Source organism: Diabrotica undecimpunctata, chromosome 2 (assembly GCF_040954645.1).
Source record: "Diabrotica undecimpunctata isolate CICGRU chromosome 2, icDiaUnde3, whole genome shotgun sequence".
NCBI lineage: Eukaryota > Metazoa > Arthropoda > Insecta > Coleoptera > Chrysomelidae > Diabrotica > Diabrotica undecimpunctata.
The window spans coordinates 59,274,232-59,294,801 of NC_092804.1; the positions used below are offsets into that span (position 1 = coordinate 59,274,232).

Genomic DNA, 20,570 nt, shown 5'->3' on the forward strand with positions numbered 1-20,570 from the left:
GGTATTAGATTTTTGTTTTGATACAGGGTAGCGACAACCGCTGATACGTATTTCGATCTCCTTAGGTCTCGTCAGAACGGTATAGCCACTGCTCTGAACCAAAACAAAAATCTCTCCCGTCCTAGACAATAGTTATTAAAATAACTATATACGGACGTAACTACGCCATCTAAAAACAAAAAGAGAAATCAAACGATTTCTACCTAGCGAAACCGAATTCAAATTTTTACCACTGTGTTTCCTAAAATTTGCGAAACAAACAGCTGGATAAATTACTCGGCAAGGGAATCTAAAATGAGATCAGAGCAGTGGCTATACCGTTCTGACGAGACCTAAGGAGGTCGAAATACGTATCAGCGGTTGTCACTGCCCTGTATCAAAACAAAAATCTAATACCGTCATTATGTTTTATTACTTACTTCGTTTGGAGTACCAGAAACTGAATTCACTACGAATTTTGACCAGGATGAACGGCATGTGGAATGCAATTTTAGATTCCCTTGCCGAGTAATTTATCCAGCTGTTTGTTTCGCAAATTTTAGGAAACACAGTGGTAAAAATTTGAATTCGGTTTCGCTAGGTAGAAATCGTTTGATTTCTCTTTTTGTTTACAAATAATAAAATAAACAAACAAACAACAAACAATTGATTACATGTGTTAATTCATAAATTGTAATAATTATTAAGGTCTAAATTTTGACATTATTTTGAATTCTTGCATTTTATAAAGAGTATATAAATGATAGTTTTTACATAAAATAGGGTTGTTGTTATTATTTTTGTTCTTATTAAGGAATAAAAACAAACGACTTAACTCAACAATATATTAAAGCAAGAATTGTAACCAAATTAAAAGATAACTGGGCACTATCAGAGGCAGCAAAACATTTTAATATAAGCAGAACCACAGTTTTTCTATTAATATAAAATGGAGGGAACAACAAACTCTCGAAAGAAAGCGAGGGTCTGGAAGACCAAAACAAATATTTTGTAATATCTCCATCAGCATTGATAACAGCTTGTAGTCTTCGGTCCATCTGCGTGAAAGGAACTATGACATTGTTTTCTTCAGAGAACTCTTCCCACAGCTGTTGTATTCCGTGCCACAGCTCTTCAGCATTTTGAGGTATAAAATTACGCCGATACAACCGTTTTATAATAACTCCCCACATATTCTCGATTGGGTTTAAATCTGGACTGTAGTTGGGCCATGGTAAGGTTTCGATGTTGTTATTCTGGAGCCACTGGTTTATTGTATTTGCAGTGTGAACAAGTGGGGATAAAATTATTTTCTGTATGCAACTGTTCTACACTGGGAAACATGATGTTTTGTAGAATATTCAGATAAGTATGCCCAACAAACCTGCCATCAATACGCCATACCATTCCCATTTCTCTAGATGAAATCCATCCCCATACATTGGCGCTAAAATGGCCAGCTGCTTTTTTTAGAAGATTGAAAAACATTTTCTCATCTGTAAATATTACCCTGTCCCAAAAATCTTGATTTTGTAGCTGATGGTTTAAAGCAAATATAAGTCTCGATTGCTTCTGTTGTGGTGTAAGAGCTTATTTTTTGTTGCTACAGTTCAGTACCTAAGACGCGATGCTTTAATTAAGGCTAAGTTGTTGTCTTTCTTCCCGGAAACTGACATAATTCTTGCAGTTTTTGCATCCTCAAAAGGATTCTCTTCTAATCTATCCAAAAGCGTATGATCTTCATGAGCGGTAGATATTTTTGGTCTTCCAGAACCTTGATTTCTTTCGAGAGTTTCTTGTTCTCTCCATATTTTATTAATATTAAAAACTGTTGTTCTGCTTACGTTAAAATGGTTCGCTACGGCAGATAATGACCAACCATCTTCTAATTTCGTTACAATTCTTGCTTTTAGTTCTTTGCTAGCAGGTGGAGTCATTTTTTGAGGTTGAACAGGATAAGTTATCTGACAAATTTTAGTATTTGGCAGTGACAGTGACAGTATGTAAATAATAAGTATTTATCCTTCAAAATACACTGCTCAATTTTTTACAAAATACGCTTTAAGAGTCGTACCAGCTGTACCTAAGCGTCGCGAAATCTAAATTGTGTCCTAGACACTTGTTTTTGCATTTTTTGTACATTCTGCTATGTATCACTTTTAAAAAGGTCTTAACTAAATGGCTCATCAGGTTAATTATTCTTTAGTCTTCGCACGTTTGTGTGTTTTGTTTTTTGCCAGTTATATAGATTTTGTTAAGTAGAATTGTTAATCATTCTATTTCTTTTTCATCCACAAATTCCAAGAAATCTGCAATTACTTTTAAGTATTCAGTATTAGGTGATAATTTTTTTTAATAAAGGTTTTGTTTTAGTCCGCGAATTCAAAACTTAATCAACATGTAGAGGAGTTAGAAAGACAATGTGATTTACTAAACAGCGAAATCAAGCGATCAAGAAATGATTATGAGAAAGATGTGGAAGATCTACAAAAGGAACTAGAAGACGAAAGAAAAAAATTTGCCCGAGAAAAAGCCCTTGTTGATATGTAGGAATGCTATTGTTTACCGATTACATATTGTTAATGGAGTATCCCAATAAATATTTCTTAATATTCTTTTAGGTACATAAGCGATCTTCGACCTAAGAAGAAAGAAAGTATCGAAATGGAGAATTTGAAAAAGGAATTATTGGAAGTAAAGGAGTTGCTTAAATTAAAAGAAACAAAAAATGGAACTACGCAGGCACGTTTAAGAAATCAGATAAAACAGCTTGAGAAAGATAACAGCGAGCTCAAATCCTCAGTTGAATATTGGCAAAAGGAAAACGCTAAACTGAATGCTGCTCAATTAGTAAATAGAAAAGCTGAAACAAGGATGTTGCAACAAATCAGTAGAAATTTAAACAGGTCAGTTCTTATAGCTTTTCGTAGTAAATTTAAATACAAATTCGCACATGCCTTTAATAATGCCTGCAAACGTCTGCAAAAAAAAATTAACTAAACGTGTTCACCAGTAGTTTGAATTCCCTCTGATCTTCCTCGTTTTGGACCGTTTCGTACAATAACAATTACATGTAGCACCAGGTAAAGTCGATAGAGTTAAACTCAGGACCTAATATGACACATGCATATTTCTCTCAAAAAACCTGCATAAATAGACCCACTTTGTTTAGTCAAAGGTGAAAGTTCAATTAAAGAATGTCCAACTATACCCAGCCAGTGGCAGGTATAGTTCGGACTTTATGGTACTGTCACTTACATTCATTTACACTAACTTACGGTCATTTACAGTAACTTACGGTCATTTACATTAAAACCTGAGCCAGAAGGCTCACTAAAGTAATGTTTACATGAGTCTAGTAGTTGTTCGAGTTGTACCAGTAACTTGAATTATGTAGACAAATATTCAAGCGCTCGATCAAGAACTTAATCAAGCAGCCAAGCAAGTCAAGTAACTTGAAAGCCAGCCAACTTACTTGTTCAAGAAGGAATGTTCCTTCCACCACGGAATGCAGTGGTGGTGGGACCATACTTGAACGGCCTACCTCACACATGATTCATGTAAACAGTCGTTCAAGTAAATACGTACTTGCTGTTAAGAATTGGTTATGTGTAGTCGATTTTAAGTATTTGAATGAGGAGACAACATCGAAGTTTGTGGAGTTGTACGAAGAACAAACATATCTTTGGGATATCTCTACTAGTCAGTATAGAATTAAAGAAATGAAAGGTTCTGCTATTAATAAAATACAAACACAATTCAGATTTCTGCTTAATCTGAGCCTTCTAAAAATTGCAAGGCAAAGCAGACGTTGATAAAGATGTTAATAGAGACATGGGGAATCTAAAATTTGCATTCCACGACATGTCTCCTTAACGAAGCAGAAATCATTAGCGAATTGGTTTCTTGTACTCATACAGAGTAGATCCGAATAAAATGAAAAAGACATTAAAGATTTGATTTTACGTACAAAGCGTCTATGTATCTGTTTATACGTATTGCGCCTTAATGAGGCTCATCAGAACAGCTATTTATAGGCGTTCTCAACGTGAAAAATAAATCTTTCCTGTCTTTAAGAAGCAACACTAAAATTGCTTCGAAATGGACGCAATAGCAACATCTGATAATAAATCCGTAAAATAGTTTCGAAACACAATTCAGATTTCTGCCTTAATCTGAGCCTTCTAAAAATTGCAATGCATTTGCATTGATGGATATAACTTTTCATTCATAAAATTTGAAATACAATTAACATAGTTGCTTTTTAGTTCTGTGGAAAAACTACTACTAAATACTGTAATTATCACAGAGTCTACGTAAAAGATTTGTACTTTCTGTTTTCAATAATTTTCTACAATCACCTCCATCAAAACCAGAAGAACCACGGAAAATTTTACGCTGAACGTAACAAAGGTAGCCACCTTTAAGGAAATACTTTGAAATCTTTTAAACATGTGATTATAAATCGTATTCACAACACCAATACTTAGATGGAGCTCAGTAATTCAGTAATTCATGTAACGTCTAGCGTCTTTTTCGCTTCCACCTGCATTTCTCCAGTCTCCATAATATTTTTCTATTTGTTCTACTGTTCTGAGATTTCCACGTTTATCCAATTCATCTTTACTCGCGAAGCACAAGTGCAAGGATACATACAACTATGAGGTCCAATTCCACATATTAAATTTGCAACTTTCAAATCCACAGAAAAAAAACCATTTATATCTTGTAAATTAATTGATGAACACAGCATTTTTATATTATTATACGTCTCTTTACATTCGGGTAAAAGTCCAACAATAAGTAGCTTCTTTACCCCAGAATCCCGGAATTTTTTTTAATTGGAAGCTATTCCTTCTATATAGGTACGTCTACGTTGTGGTACATTGGAATCATCTATCCCTAACTTACAGTTAATCATCGACAATCCACGATTCTTTTGTGTAAACTCGATTAGACCAAAAATATCATTGCAACAAATTGCACCTTTCGAAATCATTCTAATATCTTTTTTCGTGCCATTTTCAAGATCAAAATATTTAATATCGAAATAATCATCAATTGAGTGGATCTTTTCGAATAGCTTTCTTTTCAAATCTTTTTCAACTGCAGTTCTGCTGCCAGTAGCTTTACGTATTAAAGTTGCAAATTGTAGTGTTTTTCTTTGACTCAAATTTAAATCGCATTGAATCACATTGAATGCCATATTTTTGGCTCCATAGGAACTTGAAACTTTTATCAAATTGCAAATCAAGGTCTTATTATCTAGTTTTATAATTTCCTTACCTCAAAATACTTTAATGTCGTAAAGATAAAGAAAATATTGAATTTTTAAGCATGATCTAATGCCAAATGGGCGATTTTGGTGATTTTACGAATAAAAACGTTTTTTTTTTTTAATTCCACACATGTGCGATTTAAATTTTAGCACGAAATATCTTCTTTTACTTTAAATAACATGTCCCAGCTGTAATATGTTGGTTATTTTAGCTATTGATAAAACAAGCTTTAGAAATCACCGTAAATTGTATACTCGAGTTAGGTTATGTGATATGTAGTTGTGTGGGACTAATAACCCAAAAGAAGAAAAGCTTATTCGAATATATAACTATATAACTAAACCTCCTCTAGTTACTATTTTTACTACGCCTCTATACTATATTTTAATTTGAATTGACTGATTTATTACGAAATATGTAGAGAGAAGTTTAATTATGTGATGTGATTAATAAAATAGATAAAAACAGGTTTATTGTATGATGTTTTTCAAGGCATTTTATTTGGGTCTGTGAGGCCTAATGGTAAAGCCGGATCCATAACATTACGTAACGCGATAGTTTGTAACTACACAAATGGTAACGGACAATTCATAACACCGTCACTTCGTAACGACAACTCTTCATAACATCGTTGTAACACCAATATTTAGTTTTTTAGCAAATTTATCATTACTGGATGTAAAAATGCATTTTGCATACTTTCCTACAATAAAAGTAGTGGCATCTTGTTTAAGACTCATTTTTAAATATTTCACACATATTTTGCCTATATTTTTGTTAATACTAATAATTAATGTTATGTTAATACTAAAATTTTTTTTATTTTTTATCTTGAATAATTATCACTTTAAAGTAGTGAAACTAAGTCTGAAAAATAATGCAACAAATAAAAACGACTTTAATATTAATGTGTTTATTATAATAATAATCAAAACAATTTATATTACTAACAACGAGAAAATATAACCAGATATAAGTACAATTTTAAAAGTATGCTCATTTATGTAATTGTTATTGGCTTAAACCTTTTATATGTAAATTTAAAGAACATTAAAAGAGGCAAACTTAAACTTTATTTCGTGTTACAGGTAGACTATATTTATTTTAAGACACAATTTTCAAAATGTATTTCTCCACGAAATATTAAGGGCCGGTACTTTCTGCTACTACTTAATCGCTCGATTACTAAATCAGCCGAGAACTTTAATCGCCGGTTAAACCTTGATTAAATAACTTCCCGGACAATTTTGTGCCCGATTAGTTAATCATGATTAAATCAGGGCTGTTAATTTAACTCTCGTAAGTTATGTCATATTTTAGGTGGTAATCTTATATGTTTTACGCGGTAAATTAATTTATTTTTCGAAATGGCTGAAGTGAATGTGACCTCTCTTGTGTTTGTTTGAGTCATTTCATTATTTTAATTGTTTTTTTTGTTGGAAATGAAAATACTTATCTATTTGTACGGTTTTATATTTGAACCATTATTATTGTGAACTATTTTAATTGAGTTTTGATATTGTGTATTTATAGTTTGGGATTCTTATTTTCATTGCTAAAAAAAAGTACGATATAAATTTAATAAATTTTCATATGTACCGAGTGGTCCAATAAGACGATATCTCGGACGATATCAGAAACTATTCATGTTATAACTTTAGGAGAAAAAATTCCTTAGTAAAAGTGGCCAAGAGAAATCGCTGGAAATAACTTTCAAGTTTCTGGGTTAACCGCTAGAGGGCGTAACCTGCGAGAAAAATTTAAAAACCAGTTTTTTGTGAAATATGCCCAATTATGCCAAGTGTTAACTAAATTCTGCGCAAAGTTGTTCAAGTACTGTTTTTTTTTCAAATAAAGGGTGGGGGAGAGTGGGAAAGTATTTGTGGATAAATACCTATAACTTTGCAAACAATTGCAATTAGTTTTAATTGTCATGGGTAGAGGGCGCTTTCGAATAGAAAAAATTAAAATTTGTTTTTCTTCAAAATGTTTAATTGAAACACCTATTTATTGCAAATTATAATGAAACTGGATTAAATTCGTAACAAAATGGCACAAACCGCATGTTGATAGCTTTTATCGAACTCGAAATATGAATAAAAACGCATAAACATAAGTAAGTATAGTATTGACTCACCCTTTATTATAACTTAAAATTAAATATGTGAAAGATCATACAAATATCTCGATCATTAAAACTTAATGTCCAATTAAATGTTCAAATTGTTTTCCATTGTTGTCCACACAAAGATGTAATCTTTCGCGCGTACATACTTCTTTGGCATAATGTCTCCTGTCAGGATATCTTACAGAATACATGCGTGAGGCAATAGAGGCATTTTGGTGACATTAAAAATAAACTCCAATCATATCATACAATTCTGCCTTCGATATACTCATCATTATCAATTATTAGTACTGATAATTAATTACTAATATTACCAATACTAATATCTATTGAAAAAAGTGCAATCTTCAATTCGAATTATAATATAACACTTCTTAACAATGTTTTGACTGCTGTCAATAAATAAACAATATGAACTCCCCGTCAAATTCATTGTCGTAGCCTACTTAGTTTCGAAAAAACTATTTTTTATCATATGAAATAACAATGGCCAAAATAGGTATCAACATTAAGATTCTTCTGCTATAAAAAAACTTGAGAGTACCTACTGACATATTTTTTAATTTAATTTATAATACAGGGTGAGTCAATACTATACTTACTTATGTTTATGCGTTTTTATTCATATCTCGAGTTCGACAAAAGCTATTAACATGCGGTTTGCGGCATTTTGTTATGAGTTTAATCCAGTTCCATTATAATTTACAATAAATAGGTGTTTCCGTTAACGGGGATGAAAGTACCCGTTACCGCTGATTAATGTTAAGCGGCTAACAAAATTGAGCTAATCGGGGTTTAATCAGGAGTGAAAGGACCGGCCCTACATGTGTTAAAAATGTTTTTACTGATGCTGATTCGTTAAATTAATAAACATAATTTCAATTGCCACTGTAATAAAAGTTGGTTCCAACGTTGACAAAAATAAACAGAATAATTCAATTTTGACGTTACGAATTATACCGTTACGAATAGTCATACGAATAGTCTTACGAATTACTGTCTCATTACGAGATGTCTTGTCACGGGTAAAACCACTCATGCACATGTGATTTTTATTGCTTTAAAACCACTAGTAACTAATTAGTTTTGAATAATTACACTGGGTTTTAACCAAAAAATACTTTAAAATGTTTAAAGAAAAATTAATATTTTAGATTAACTGAAGAAACGATTAAAGAGGTTGATAATTCCAATTCACCTACTAACGGAAAAAAGGAAAACAGCAAAATTCAACAAAAAGAAAAGGGAAAAAATGTGGGAGAGCCAAAACAAAAAGTAGTAAAAGGAATACAGGTTCAGGTAAATGTATGCACAATTATTTAAAAAATTAGTATTCAAAAGTAGGATATTGACATTGACAGCCGAGTGTAATTAGTTCTTCTTCTTCAAGTTTCGCTACTTTCGGAGGTTGAAAATCATTCTGGCAATTATAATTTTGTTTGTTTACGCGCCTGAATAGTTCAATTGAACTGCTTCTGTCTTTGATTTTGCCCTGAATTATATTCCTTAATAGTTCGTATTTTTCATCTTTCGTCATGTGCATCAAGTATTCCATCTTCCTGATTTTTATGGATTATTTTTTGCATTATTTTCCTAGTTGTTCGAGAACTTGTGCGTTTGTTTTGCGATCCAACCATGATATTTTCAGAATACGCCGGTAACACCACATTTCGAATGCTTCCAGGTTTTTAATGTTGGATTGTTTCAGTGTCCAGGCCTAACCCCATATAAAAGGGTGGAGAAAATATAACATCGAAGCATTCTTATCCGGAGCGTCATATTGATATTGCAATTACAGAAAAGTTTTCTTATTCTGTTAAAAGTTGACCGTGCAATTTCAATGTGGCATCTTATTTCTTTTGTTTGATTAGTATCTTCTGTGATCCATGCTTCTAGGTATATGTGTACGAAGATATTTGTTCAATTTCTGTATTATTTAGTACTAGCTTAACTTTGATGTTTTGTGCTTTTGTAAATACCATGAACTTGGTTTCCTTCAAATTTATTTTTAGTCCATAATCGTTGCAGTGTATATTTAATTGTTAGCAAGGTGTTGCAGTTCTTCTAGCGTTCCCGCCAGAAGGACGGTATCGTCAGCATATCTTATGTTATTAATTGGTTCACCATTTATTATTTTTCCCGGATTTTCCTTCTGATTTCTTCATGGATTTTATTGTATTCTTCAGTGTTTTTATTTTTCTGTTTTCGTCTGCTTTCCATCAGTTCCAATATTTCATCAGTCATCCATTGTTGTTTCCGCTTATTAATAGTTTCATACTTTCTGGTTGTTTCTTGCATAATGGTTTTGACATGATTCCAGTGGTCTTCGACGTTATGTGTTTCTTCCGATTTTTCAAACTTCTTTTCTATCTCGTGTGTAATTTCATGACTATTATTTCGAATACAGTCAGTGTTTATTCGGTTAGTCGATTGTTGGCGTTTTACTTTTTTAAGTTTGAGTTTTATGTCACTGATTAATAAGTTATGATCTGAGGGGACATCGGCTCCAGGTAGTGTTTTAGTTATTTTGATTGAATTTCGGTAACTTTCGGTAATTGTTATATAATCAATCTGATCTCTTTTATGATCTTCTCTTTAGTATCTGCGGGTAACTTCCAAGTATATAAACGACGTTTGGGTAGTTTAAAGAATGTATTTATCACACATAGATTGTTCTTTACGCAGAATTCTATAAAACGGTCTCCCCTGTCATTACGTTGTCCAACTCCAAAATTCCCTACAATGTTTTCTTGTCTACCTTTTCCTACTTTGGCATTGTATATATATATATATATATATATATATATATATATATATATATATATATATATATATATATATAGAGTTCAAGGAACATAGAGCTTCAGTGAAAACTCGGGTTCTATTTTGCGCTAAGGCCTTCACCTCATTCCAAGACTTTCCTTGGCCTCCTATCTCGTCCATGATGGATCTTCTCCAAGTTTGTACTGGGCAACCTCTTTTTCTTTTCCCTTGGGGATTCCACTCTAGGGCAGTCTTTGCGATACTGGAACTATTTTTTCGGAGTGTGTGACCGATCCAACCTCACTTTCTGGACTTAATTTCATTTTGTACCCTCTTTTGTTCGGTCAGGTGTATCAGATCTTCGTTTCTGATGGTGTTAGGCCAGAATATACGAACAATTCTTCGAAGACATTTGTTAACAAAGACCTGCAGTTTGTCTGTGAGGGTGTTTGTCACTTTCCAGGTTTCACATCCGTAGAGTAGAACAGACATGACATTTGATCGGAATATTCGGATCTTTGTCCTTGTAGTATACTCGCCAGATCTCCAAACAGGGTTGAGCGTGCTGAAAGCTTGTTGGGCTTTTCGTATCCTCATACGAATATCGTCTTCTGTACCTCCGTTTTCTGTTATGACACTTCCAAGATACGTAAAGTTTTCCACATTTTCAATCTGCATATTATCGATAGTAAATAGCGTGTTGTCCCTTGCATTTATTCTCATGGACTTGGTTTTACTAATATTGATTTTCAAACCTGGCATTGAAGTCTCCCATTATTATTGTAATGTCTTTGTTTTACTATTACTACAAAGTATTATTTTGTCGTTCACCGGCTTCTAAGATTTTATCGATTTTAGTAGCTTTTTATGCACTGATGTAGATACGCCCAATTTAGACCGTTTGAATGATCTTAAAATAAAAACTAGAAGTAATTTTGTAAATATTTTTTGGATACTATAAAAACCTAAATGACTTAAAATTATTGATACCGTTGGATAGATAATCGAATGACCTTCCAAATAATTCTTCCATGAGATACATTCTTATTAGATTTCAGATATTCAAAGCGATACAACAAAGTTACCTAATTTATTATTTTCATTTGCACCAAAATGTATTTGTATGTAATAAAAATTCATCTTATAGTATATAATAAATCTTTTTTAAGGTGGATTCACCTAAACAGAATATTTACGATAAGAGAAAAAATCCTCCGGTAGAGATTATATATAATAATGAAGATTTAGATAAACAATGCGAATCTACTTTAGGATTAGTTGACAAAGAGGTAGCCCAGAGCGATAATCTAAATTTATCAAGGAAAGGTAATGTACTCTTATCAATTTTGATAACTATTTACTAAAACAAACTTATGTAGTTTTAATAGAGCAAGAGTTTCCCGACGGATCAAAGGAAATAAAATTCGCGAATGGTACGAGCAAAACAATTTCACCTGATGGTAATCTAATTTATTTGCAATATGCGAATGGAGACATTAGGGAGACAAATCGTATAAACCAAACTCAGAAGTACTATTTTGCTAGTAAAAGTGTATGGTTAACAAAACATGCTGATGGCACGGAAATTACCGAATTTCCCAAGTAAGTTATTTTTTATAATTTTTTATGATTCTTCTTCTTTCTCAGCTTTTTATTTTCAGGGTCGCTATTCCTTACTCTTCGTCGCCACTCATTTCGGTCCATCGTGTCTTCTTCACCCTAAACTTTCTCTCTCAAGTCTTCTGCCACACAGTCCTTCCATCTTCTCCTCGGTTTTCCTCTACCTCTCCTTCCATCAACCAACACCTCTGTCCTTCGTCCCACATAATAACACTGAGGATGATCTGATTAAGATCGAAAACGTTATGCATCTCTAATTTTTGGACGACACTTTTAACAAATTTTAATAAAAAAGTTTTTACAGCAATATACACTCATGAACAAAAATATCGAATATTTTGGAATTTTCCATTTTTTTTGTAGTAACTATTATTTCAAAATAATTTTAGATTACTGATAATACTCATATAGTAGGCTGATGTACTCAACTGGTTTGAAATATTTTGATGTTTATTTTGACGTTTATTCAGTGGTTAGTGTCATTCGTATATTTTATCATAAAAATTCTTCTTCACGTAAAGGAAAAATCATACTAATTCGGTTATTTTTAGTTTAATTTATTAAGTTTAATTAAATATTGTTTTGATTTAACTAAGTTTAAAACAAGTATCCCACCAATTCGGCACTGCGATGAAGTCCAAGTAGCACATGTAATTTTGTACGAGGAAGGATATTCACAAAAAGGTATCGCACGACGTCTCAGCAGAACTGAATCTATAGTTTCAAATACTCTAAAAAATTACCGCGAACCAGGAAATTTTGTACGAAGGCCTGGTCAAGGACGCCCAAGGTGCACAACCGCAATTGATGACCGTTTTTTGGTTTTTAATTCTACACGAAATCGTTCATTGACATCGATGCACGTCAGAAATGAGCTATTAAATGTTAGACAAGTTAATGTGAGTTCACAAACAGTTAGACGAAGATCAAAGAAGCAAACTTAACGTCCAGACGCCCCACCAAAGTTCCACGTCTTCTATAAAATCATACAGCTCGTCGTTTGAAATTTGCAAGAACACATATTTAGTAGAATATCGACAACTGGAAAAACGCTCTTTTCACTGTCTCTCTTTTCTGATGAGACCAGAATCCTATTATGGAAGCCAGATGGTCAAAACTACGTCTACATAAGAGTTGGAGAACGATTCGCCAGCTGCAGTCTCGCCCAGACCGTTAGCTTTGGAGTTCATAGCATAATTCTTTGGGAAGGTATTAGTCGGGAGGTACGTACCGCACTTGGAAGTGATTGGACGGATGACTGGTGATTCTTACGTTCAAAACATCCTGCAAGATCATGTTTTGTCATATGTTGGTTACATTGGATATGAAAGATTCACGTTAATGCACGATAATGCTCGACCACATGCCGCTGTCATAGTGAGTAATTATCTTGATGAGGTCCAAATTCGAAGATTGGATTGGCAATCAAACAGCATACGACAAAGAAATCCCGTTCCAAATACGATAGAGCAGCTTCGGCTTGCTGCACAGGATGAATGAAATGCAATTTCCCAAGGATATGTCCAAAAATTTACTTGCAAGCATGTTGAGATAGGTACAAGCAGTAATAAGAGCTAGAGGGGGAATACTCGTTACTGATCATGCACTTCTTTCAGTTTAAACCAGTTGTTTAAGCAATTTAAATTATCATTTAAGTTTAGAGTAAAATAACCTTATTTACCTAATATTAAACATTTTTTTAACTATGGTATACAGCCAACCACTGGGATTTTCCCAGTTTTATTGTTAAAATCTAATTTATTAAAATAGAAAACGTAAAAAGTAAAGTTGGAATATTGGCAACATACTAAAACATAAAAAAATATAAGCCAGGAATTGTTAAAGTAAATTAGGCTAGGGGAATTATTTAATGCCAGAATTAACTGTAACAATATGATTTAATACCCTTGCTTCATTTCGACATATAGCGTAATTATTTTTTTGTTAAAATTTCGTGTTCTATATTAAATAATTTTTTACTTTTAGTGGCCAAAAAGAGGAAAGATTTCCGGATGGTAAAGTTCACGTGAACACTGTAGATGGGAGAATTTTAATTAAATACCCTGATGGATCGCAAGAAGTAAATAACCCTGATGGTTCTAGAGTGGTAATAGGAAAAGAAGAAAAAATAATATATCTACCTAATGGTCAACGAGAAATTGAAACTCCACAATTTAAGGTAATTTAAATTGTTTTTATGTTATTGTTTTATTTAATTTTTGTTATATAAAAATACTATAATCACTGAATTGGGTTTGCCTCTACGAAAAATATATTTGTATCATTTTAAGTATTTACTAGCAATGTGAGTGATACACATTTTTTATTTACGTTCAACACATATCCATATTATGTTATTAGTGCTGCTTGGAATTACAAAAATATTAATATTCCGAGGATGTACTGATAAGTACTAGGCTGGTTCCGTTTCCATCCAAAACAATATCAAATAAAATTAAAAAAAGGATGTCTACCGAAATTGTGAAATTTTGAGTATCCAACCGTCATCAACTTTATTGGAAAGGATTTAGAAGTAAGCAAATTAATGAAAGTATTCTTAATAATTACCCTTGGCGATCAATGCTTTTCGTATGCGATTGTGAAAAATTTGGATTATAAGCTTCAAAAGAGATGAATTTTCCATTGAATATGAAGACCCATAGGGAAGGCTAATTCGGAAAAAGAATATCTGAGAACACCGAATATTTCATCTTTTCCATCGTATAGTTCACGATGATTTGGACATAAGAAAATTTTCTGCAAAATAGATCTGCAAATGTCTGAATGTTGATCAGAAGAGTCAACAAGCAAAGGTAGAAGTATCGCCTTTAATCTGTGCTTGGTTGAAAATGGTGGAAATTTCTTAAGCTTTGTTGTTAATATGCATGAAACTTGGGTACATTTCTACGACTCAGAAACAAAGTAGTAACCTCTGGAATCGTGACGCTCTAGTTTACTAAGGATTAAGAAATTTCGTGTCAAAAAATTTGCTACAAAATATCTTGCTCAGGTTTTTTTTTGGGTTGTTAAGAAGTAATCTCGAACGATTCTTTGGTTAAGGTTATAATAATAACTGAGATTTGCTCTTCGACGTTACTGATCACCCGAAGAAAAAAAATATATAGAGAAAACATGAAAGGTTGTAAAAGATCATAAATTTTCGTTCAAAGAAGAGGTGATAGTAGATATGGAGTCCTGGTTTGCAGAACAAGATAATTTTTTTTGAAAGGGCTAGTGGCGTTGCAGATGCTTTGTAATAAATTTATCCAATTAAGAGAAAAGTAAGTTGAATAACAAAATAATTTGTATTTAAATTTGATTTTATTGTAATAGGCTAAAAATGTCTCAATATATCCCTCGTACATCACTTGGATTTTATGTTATGTGGTACTGACCTATTGATTTTTTATGAAACTTATCACTAGTGAATAGTCAGTCCACTTTTAGTCACTCATGTAACGTTAGCGGTAAATTACACTTTTTTCTTGTAAATATGCTGCGCATTTATTATTCTTTTGCAAGATTCCTCAAAATTTTACTGCAGATCGTCGCCTGGTATATAAAAAGATTATACAATTTAGTTTTTATATTGAGATCCTAGACATAGACCATATCCATCCAAATTCAGTACAGTTATCAAACCTCGCTTTACAACAGAGGAAAGCTTCGAAAACGATAAAAACGTCCAGAAGAAAATCCTAAGAATAAAAGGTGTTCCGGCTCAAGAACAAACATTGAAACACATTAATCCCAAACAGTACTTAAAGCATGACCAAGATCCTTGTATCTGGACAAAAATATTAAGTACAGCCTTGTCGAACTGAAGATGATGATTTCCTCTTAAATCTTAATGAACCTAAGAGTTATATGAAGAGAATAGTCGAAGACAATGATGCTATAAACACGTTAGGAATAAGTAGAGGCTTTTTAGCTTTTTAAATTATGAACCTGAACAGTAGCTTTCATTTATCAATAAGCCTTCATAGTGGTTATCTTTAACAATAAAATTGGAAAAATGGAAATATGCTGAGATAGGATGAAAAAGTGTAATCAGTTTTAAGATTTCCTACAACTGCTATGACTTTTACCTGAATACTTCATTCATATTATATATACAGAAATAAGGAAAAAGATCAGGGAGGCAAAGGAAAGATGATATAATGATAGATGCGAAGAGATTGAGCAGCTAGTAGAGAAACAATATAACTTAAATCTTCATAAAAAATTAGAGAAATAACGGGTACGAATAATCTAACATACTGCTGGATAAAAACGACAAAATAACTTTAGACGTTAGGAAAAGGCTTAAAAGATGACAGAAGTATATCCAAGAGCTTTTTAATGGCGAAAGAACGGAGATAGTACTAAAAATGGCAAGTATCGACAACGGTCCAAACATAACAAAAGATGAGGTATCGGAAGCGATAAAACGAACATAGAGGAACAATGCAACTAGGAATATTAGAGTTATATAGTATAATATGCAATACATGAATCATTCCCAGAAATTGGCTGATGACATTTATCCATCAAATTCCATCAAATAAAAACCAACACAAGAGAATTCCAAGAGTACCGAACAATAAGTTTAATGAATCATGCGATCAAAATATTTTAAAAAATTATACACTGCAGAATACACAACAAACTTGAGCAATATATTAGCGACACACAATTTGGATTTAGAAGTGCACTGAGGACGAGGGAAACTGTGTTCGCCGTAAATGTACTTCTGCAAAGGTGCATGGATATTAATCAGCCAATATATGTATAGACATCAAGATCATTAGCGCTCTCCACTATAATCAGATAGCTGTGGTAAAGTGTGTCAGGCAGGGCTGTGTCCTGTCTTCTACTCTGTTCAATATGTACTCAGAGGAAATAATCCGGGAAGCACTAGATGAACTAACTACGGAAATAAAAGTAAATGGTCGACCAGTCAACAATATACGGTTCGCAGAATGTCTTAAGGATATACAAATTGGTTGACGGGTGGTAGGTAAGTGAAGAAAATGGATAAAAACCGTTGGTAATTCTTCATTCGGCCTTTGAATTCCGGTGGAGCCGTTGGAACATCCTCATATCTTTTCCATCGAGACCAATCTCTCTTAACGCTTGTATTAATACACCCTGCTTTACATTGTTAAAATCTTTTTGGTAATCGATAAAGCCAATAGAGACATTCCTTCTCTAGTCATACGATTTCTGCATCAATAGCTGGACGCAAAAAAGTGGCTTTACAGGGTATTCTAATTTTAATTACAATTAACTCTGAATTTTTTAGTATCTCTTTAAAGTTGACTTAACACTTACATGCATAATTTTATGCATTTAATAATTATTAACATTTAATTTTTCTATTACATTGTTTACAGAAAAGAGAATATCCCAATGGCACCGTTAAAATTATCTATCCTGATGGCACTCAACAGTCTAGGTACGCTAATGGAAGAGTTCGTATTAAAGATATGACAGGAACATTGATAATGGATACCAACGTCGAAGAAATGAATTAGTGCAAGCAATATTATTATTTATTATACATAAGTGATTTTTATTTATTGATACTAAAAAATAAAATTTATTTTGATATGATTTAAGTACTTTTTCACAATCTTTTACAGAAGACATGAGATTTAAAAGAGTTTTTAGATTTAATTATTAGAAAGCAAATAAAAATATCGTAATTGTTGTCAGTAACAACGAAAGGAACATATGTTTTGAGAAAAGGTTTATATTGAAATTTACACTCGATTTTCACGATTGGTTACCTCGACAACAATAAATAAATCGTGTGAATACGGTTAAATCAGTGATAAAATAAAGTTTTACTGCTGTGTAAGATAGATACACATTTATTGTTTTTAAAAACTAGTTTCGATAACAATGAGTTTAGAAAGTACAAATTATATAAACTAGTCTAGTATATGTATAAGTATTAACAAATGTAACAAAAAGATAAGCGCTATCACTTATTTGAAATGGAGAGCAAATTTAGTAAACTTGAACTAAATAAATGAAAAACTGAAGCTTATTAATTTAAAACTAAAGATCTGATATTCCAAATATGTATTGAAATTGCTTTTAAAGACGTTATAATGACATCATTAAGACAGCTAATAAGGTCGGTACAATTGTTAAGGGGGCCATATTAACCGACTTCATTGAACTGTAAATGGGACATTCAAATAGTAAATGTTTGTCTGTGTTGCAAATAGTACAAATTTCAGAAGGTCGAATATGATATGTTATACCATTATAGGTAAATTTTAACACATAGCGATTAGATTAGATGTGTCGACCATTGCTTTGAAAAGTGATGTAGTTAGGGTGACTCCTAAGTATACAAATTTGTTGACAACTTCAATTGTTTCGTTCGTATATAGCAGCGTTTCTCAAAGTTTTTTGGTTGAGGAGCACTATTCAGGACAGAAATTCTGTATGGAGCATTTACCATATTGCATCTGAAACCTATATAGGTGCCACAGAGAACAGAGATATTAGTTGGGGAATATTAAGCATTAAATTTTCTATTTACTTTATTCATTTTTTTTTCAATCACAAACATAAGAAACATAATTACTTATAACGAAAAACAAAAATAAAATGTAACGTCTTAAAAAACGTAATGTCTTCATTTTAATGTGAAGAATGAGGCTGCCTTGATTTGCACATGTTCGTAATATCCGGTTGACTTTAGAATAACTGCAGTCGAATGTCAGGTTCTGCATTCAGTTGAGATCTATATTTTGTTTTAGTAGCCACATAGGCAGAGAATGCTACTTCACATAAGCATGTTGTTGCGAAAGGGAGAAGAATAATTTTCGCTTTATTTGACAAAATTTTAAATTCGTCTTTGAGTTGACACCAAAAATCTACCAGCGATTTACTTTAAAAATGTTTTCTTTTATCGCAGCATTCGATGTCAAATCTATCAGGCATTTATACTGCTTGAATGTTAAGGAAGCTGTTTTTTTTTTAACTTTGCAAGGTATGCATCTGCAACACAGAAGTTTTCTTTAATTTTGTCATGGAATTTCTCAGGAAAATAATTATGGAAGTTTTCAAGTAAATTTAGCAGATGAATGTGGAACTCGTTAAAGACAGCTTCAGGTATGTCCGATTTCAGTTCTTCTCTAAATTCTGTGATTAGTGGAAAGCTATCCAGATTTTTATTTTTCACCGATTCTGCCCAAAAAAGTAATTTCTTCCTATACGCCTGTATTTTATCATTGGCGTTAAAGACAGTTCTTGCCTTTTTCTGAAGTGAGAGACTAACTGATTGACCTTGTTAAAAATATCTGTTAAATATGCCAATTTAATTAACCAATGCTCGTTACACAATCGATCACCCAAGGCAAAATTGCTGTCTATTAGGAAGGTTCTAACTTCAGCCCTCACTTCAAAACATTTGCCGCGAGAAAGCCACCTTACTTCTGTATGTAGAAGTAAAGACGAATGTATACTGCCCATGTCATCGCACATCACTCTAAACAGCCTTGTATTCAGTGGTCGTGATTTAATAAAATTAATTATCTTCACGGTTTCGTCCAAGACAACTTTTAAGGAAGGCGGCATTTTTTCACAGCGTGGCTATGGCGTTGGAGGATACAGTGGCTACTGCTGCATTCCTTGGCTTTTTCCTTTATTCTTGAAATGACGCCTTCCTTTATTCTTCCAGTCATCGCCTTCGCGCCGTATGTGCACACATCGACGGAGTTATCCCAGGGAATGCTATTCTCTGTGAAAACGCTTTCTATTAACTTGACAATTTTAGCACCAGTTGTGTTAATTGTCAATGGTTTGTAAAATAGTAGATCCTCTTGAAAAGACTCGTGCTGGTACCGCACAAATGCTATTAAAATTGCCAACCCAGCTACATCTGTTGACTCATCTATCTGTAGTGAAAACTTGGTAGATTTTATTCGAGAAAGTAAGGTAGCTTTCACATCCTCTGTCAAGTCTCCGATTCGGCGTGAGATTGTATTATTTGACAAGGGTATCGTCCTTACTAGTTTCTTGGCTTTATCGTCCAACATACATTCAATTATGTCCTTGACTCACAGCTCTATGGCGTTTTGCGCTATGGTGTGAACTTCACCTGGTTGAGCAACGCGGTATTACGCTGCCTAAGTAGGACCCCATCAAAGCATTTTCGTTAACTGTTTTTGAATGGTAGGTTATAGTTTTTTGGGCATGTGTCAGTTCGCCGTGCTTTCTTCTGAAGAAATCGGTGGGCTTTCCATTACATTCTGGATGCACCTTTTCAAAATGACAACGCATTTTACCTGGAAACATGAACTGTTTGGTAACACTTTGCCGCAAATTACGCACTGTGATTTGTTGTCACCGGTCTCAGCGAATCCAATTTCTAAGTAGGAATCATTGCATTTCCTTTTTACCGACTTTTTCCTGTGGAACTGATATTCACAAAAGAAGAAAGCAGTTCGTTGAACACTTCTGGCGCATTTGGCGTCACTAACTCTTCAGCCTGTCGAATTAGATCCACATCAGTAATTGCTTCAACACTGCATTTGAAAAATTGTATCATCCAAATCTGGTTCTGGATAATCAAAATATCCATATTTTAACATTTTCAGCACCAACGCGTGACATATACGACATTAGCACGTTCTACAGCAGGGCCCGTGCCGTATATGTAACGGCATATGCATGCACAAATATATAAACTCTCAGAAAAATCGGGGTTATAGTAGGCTTCTCACTGGTTTAAGGGCACTTTGTGCACGTGGTTCTGAGTTTTGTGTGCTTACTGTATTTATAGAAAAGATAGGTGCACC

At 33.1% G+C, this 20,570-nt stretch overlaps 2 protein-coding genes across 2 annotated transcripts in view; one reads left to right on the forward strand and one right to left on the reverse strand.

Moving 5' to 3' along the window:
* Sas-4 (spindle assembly abnormal 4) overlaps positions 1–17,364 on the forward strand; it is a 93,542-nt gene extending 76,178 nt beyond the window's left edge. The window contains exons 4-10 of the mRNA XM_072522998.1: positions 2,353–2,525; positions 2,601–2,885; positions 8,541–8,685; positions 11,319–11,475; positions 11,529–11,751; positions 13,756–13,948; positions 17,145–17,364. Coding sequence (XP_072379099.1) covers positions 2,353–2,525; positions 2,601–2,885; positions 8,541–8,685; positions 11,319–11,475; positions 11,529–11,751; positions 13,756–13,948; positions 17,145–17,285 — 1,317 coding nt within the window. The 3' untranslated portion in view covers positions 17,286–17,364. The remainder of the gene's footprint in view (positions 1–2,352; positions 2,526–2,600; positions 2,886–8,540; positions 8,686–11,318; positions 11,476–11,528; positions 11,752–13,755; positions 13,949–17,144) is intronic.
* Positions 17,365–19,331: 1,967 nt separating this feature from the next.
* LOC140433695 (zinc finger BED domain-containing protein 5-like) lies at positions 19,332–19,808 on the reverse strand. Its single transcript, XM_072521673.1, has one exon. It carries the CDS (start codon positions 19,806–19,808, stop codon positions 19,332–19,334), a length of 477 nt encoding a protein of 158 aa, XP_072377774.1.
* Between the last annotated feature and the right edge of the window lie 762 nt (positions 19,809–20,570).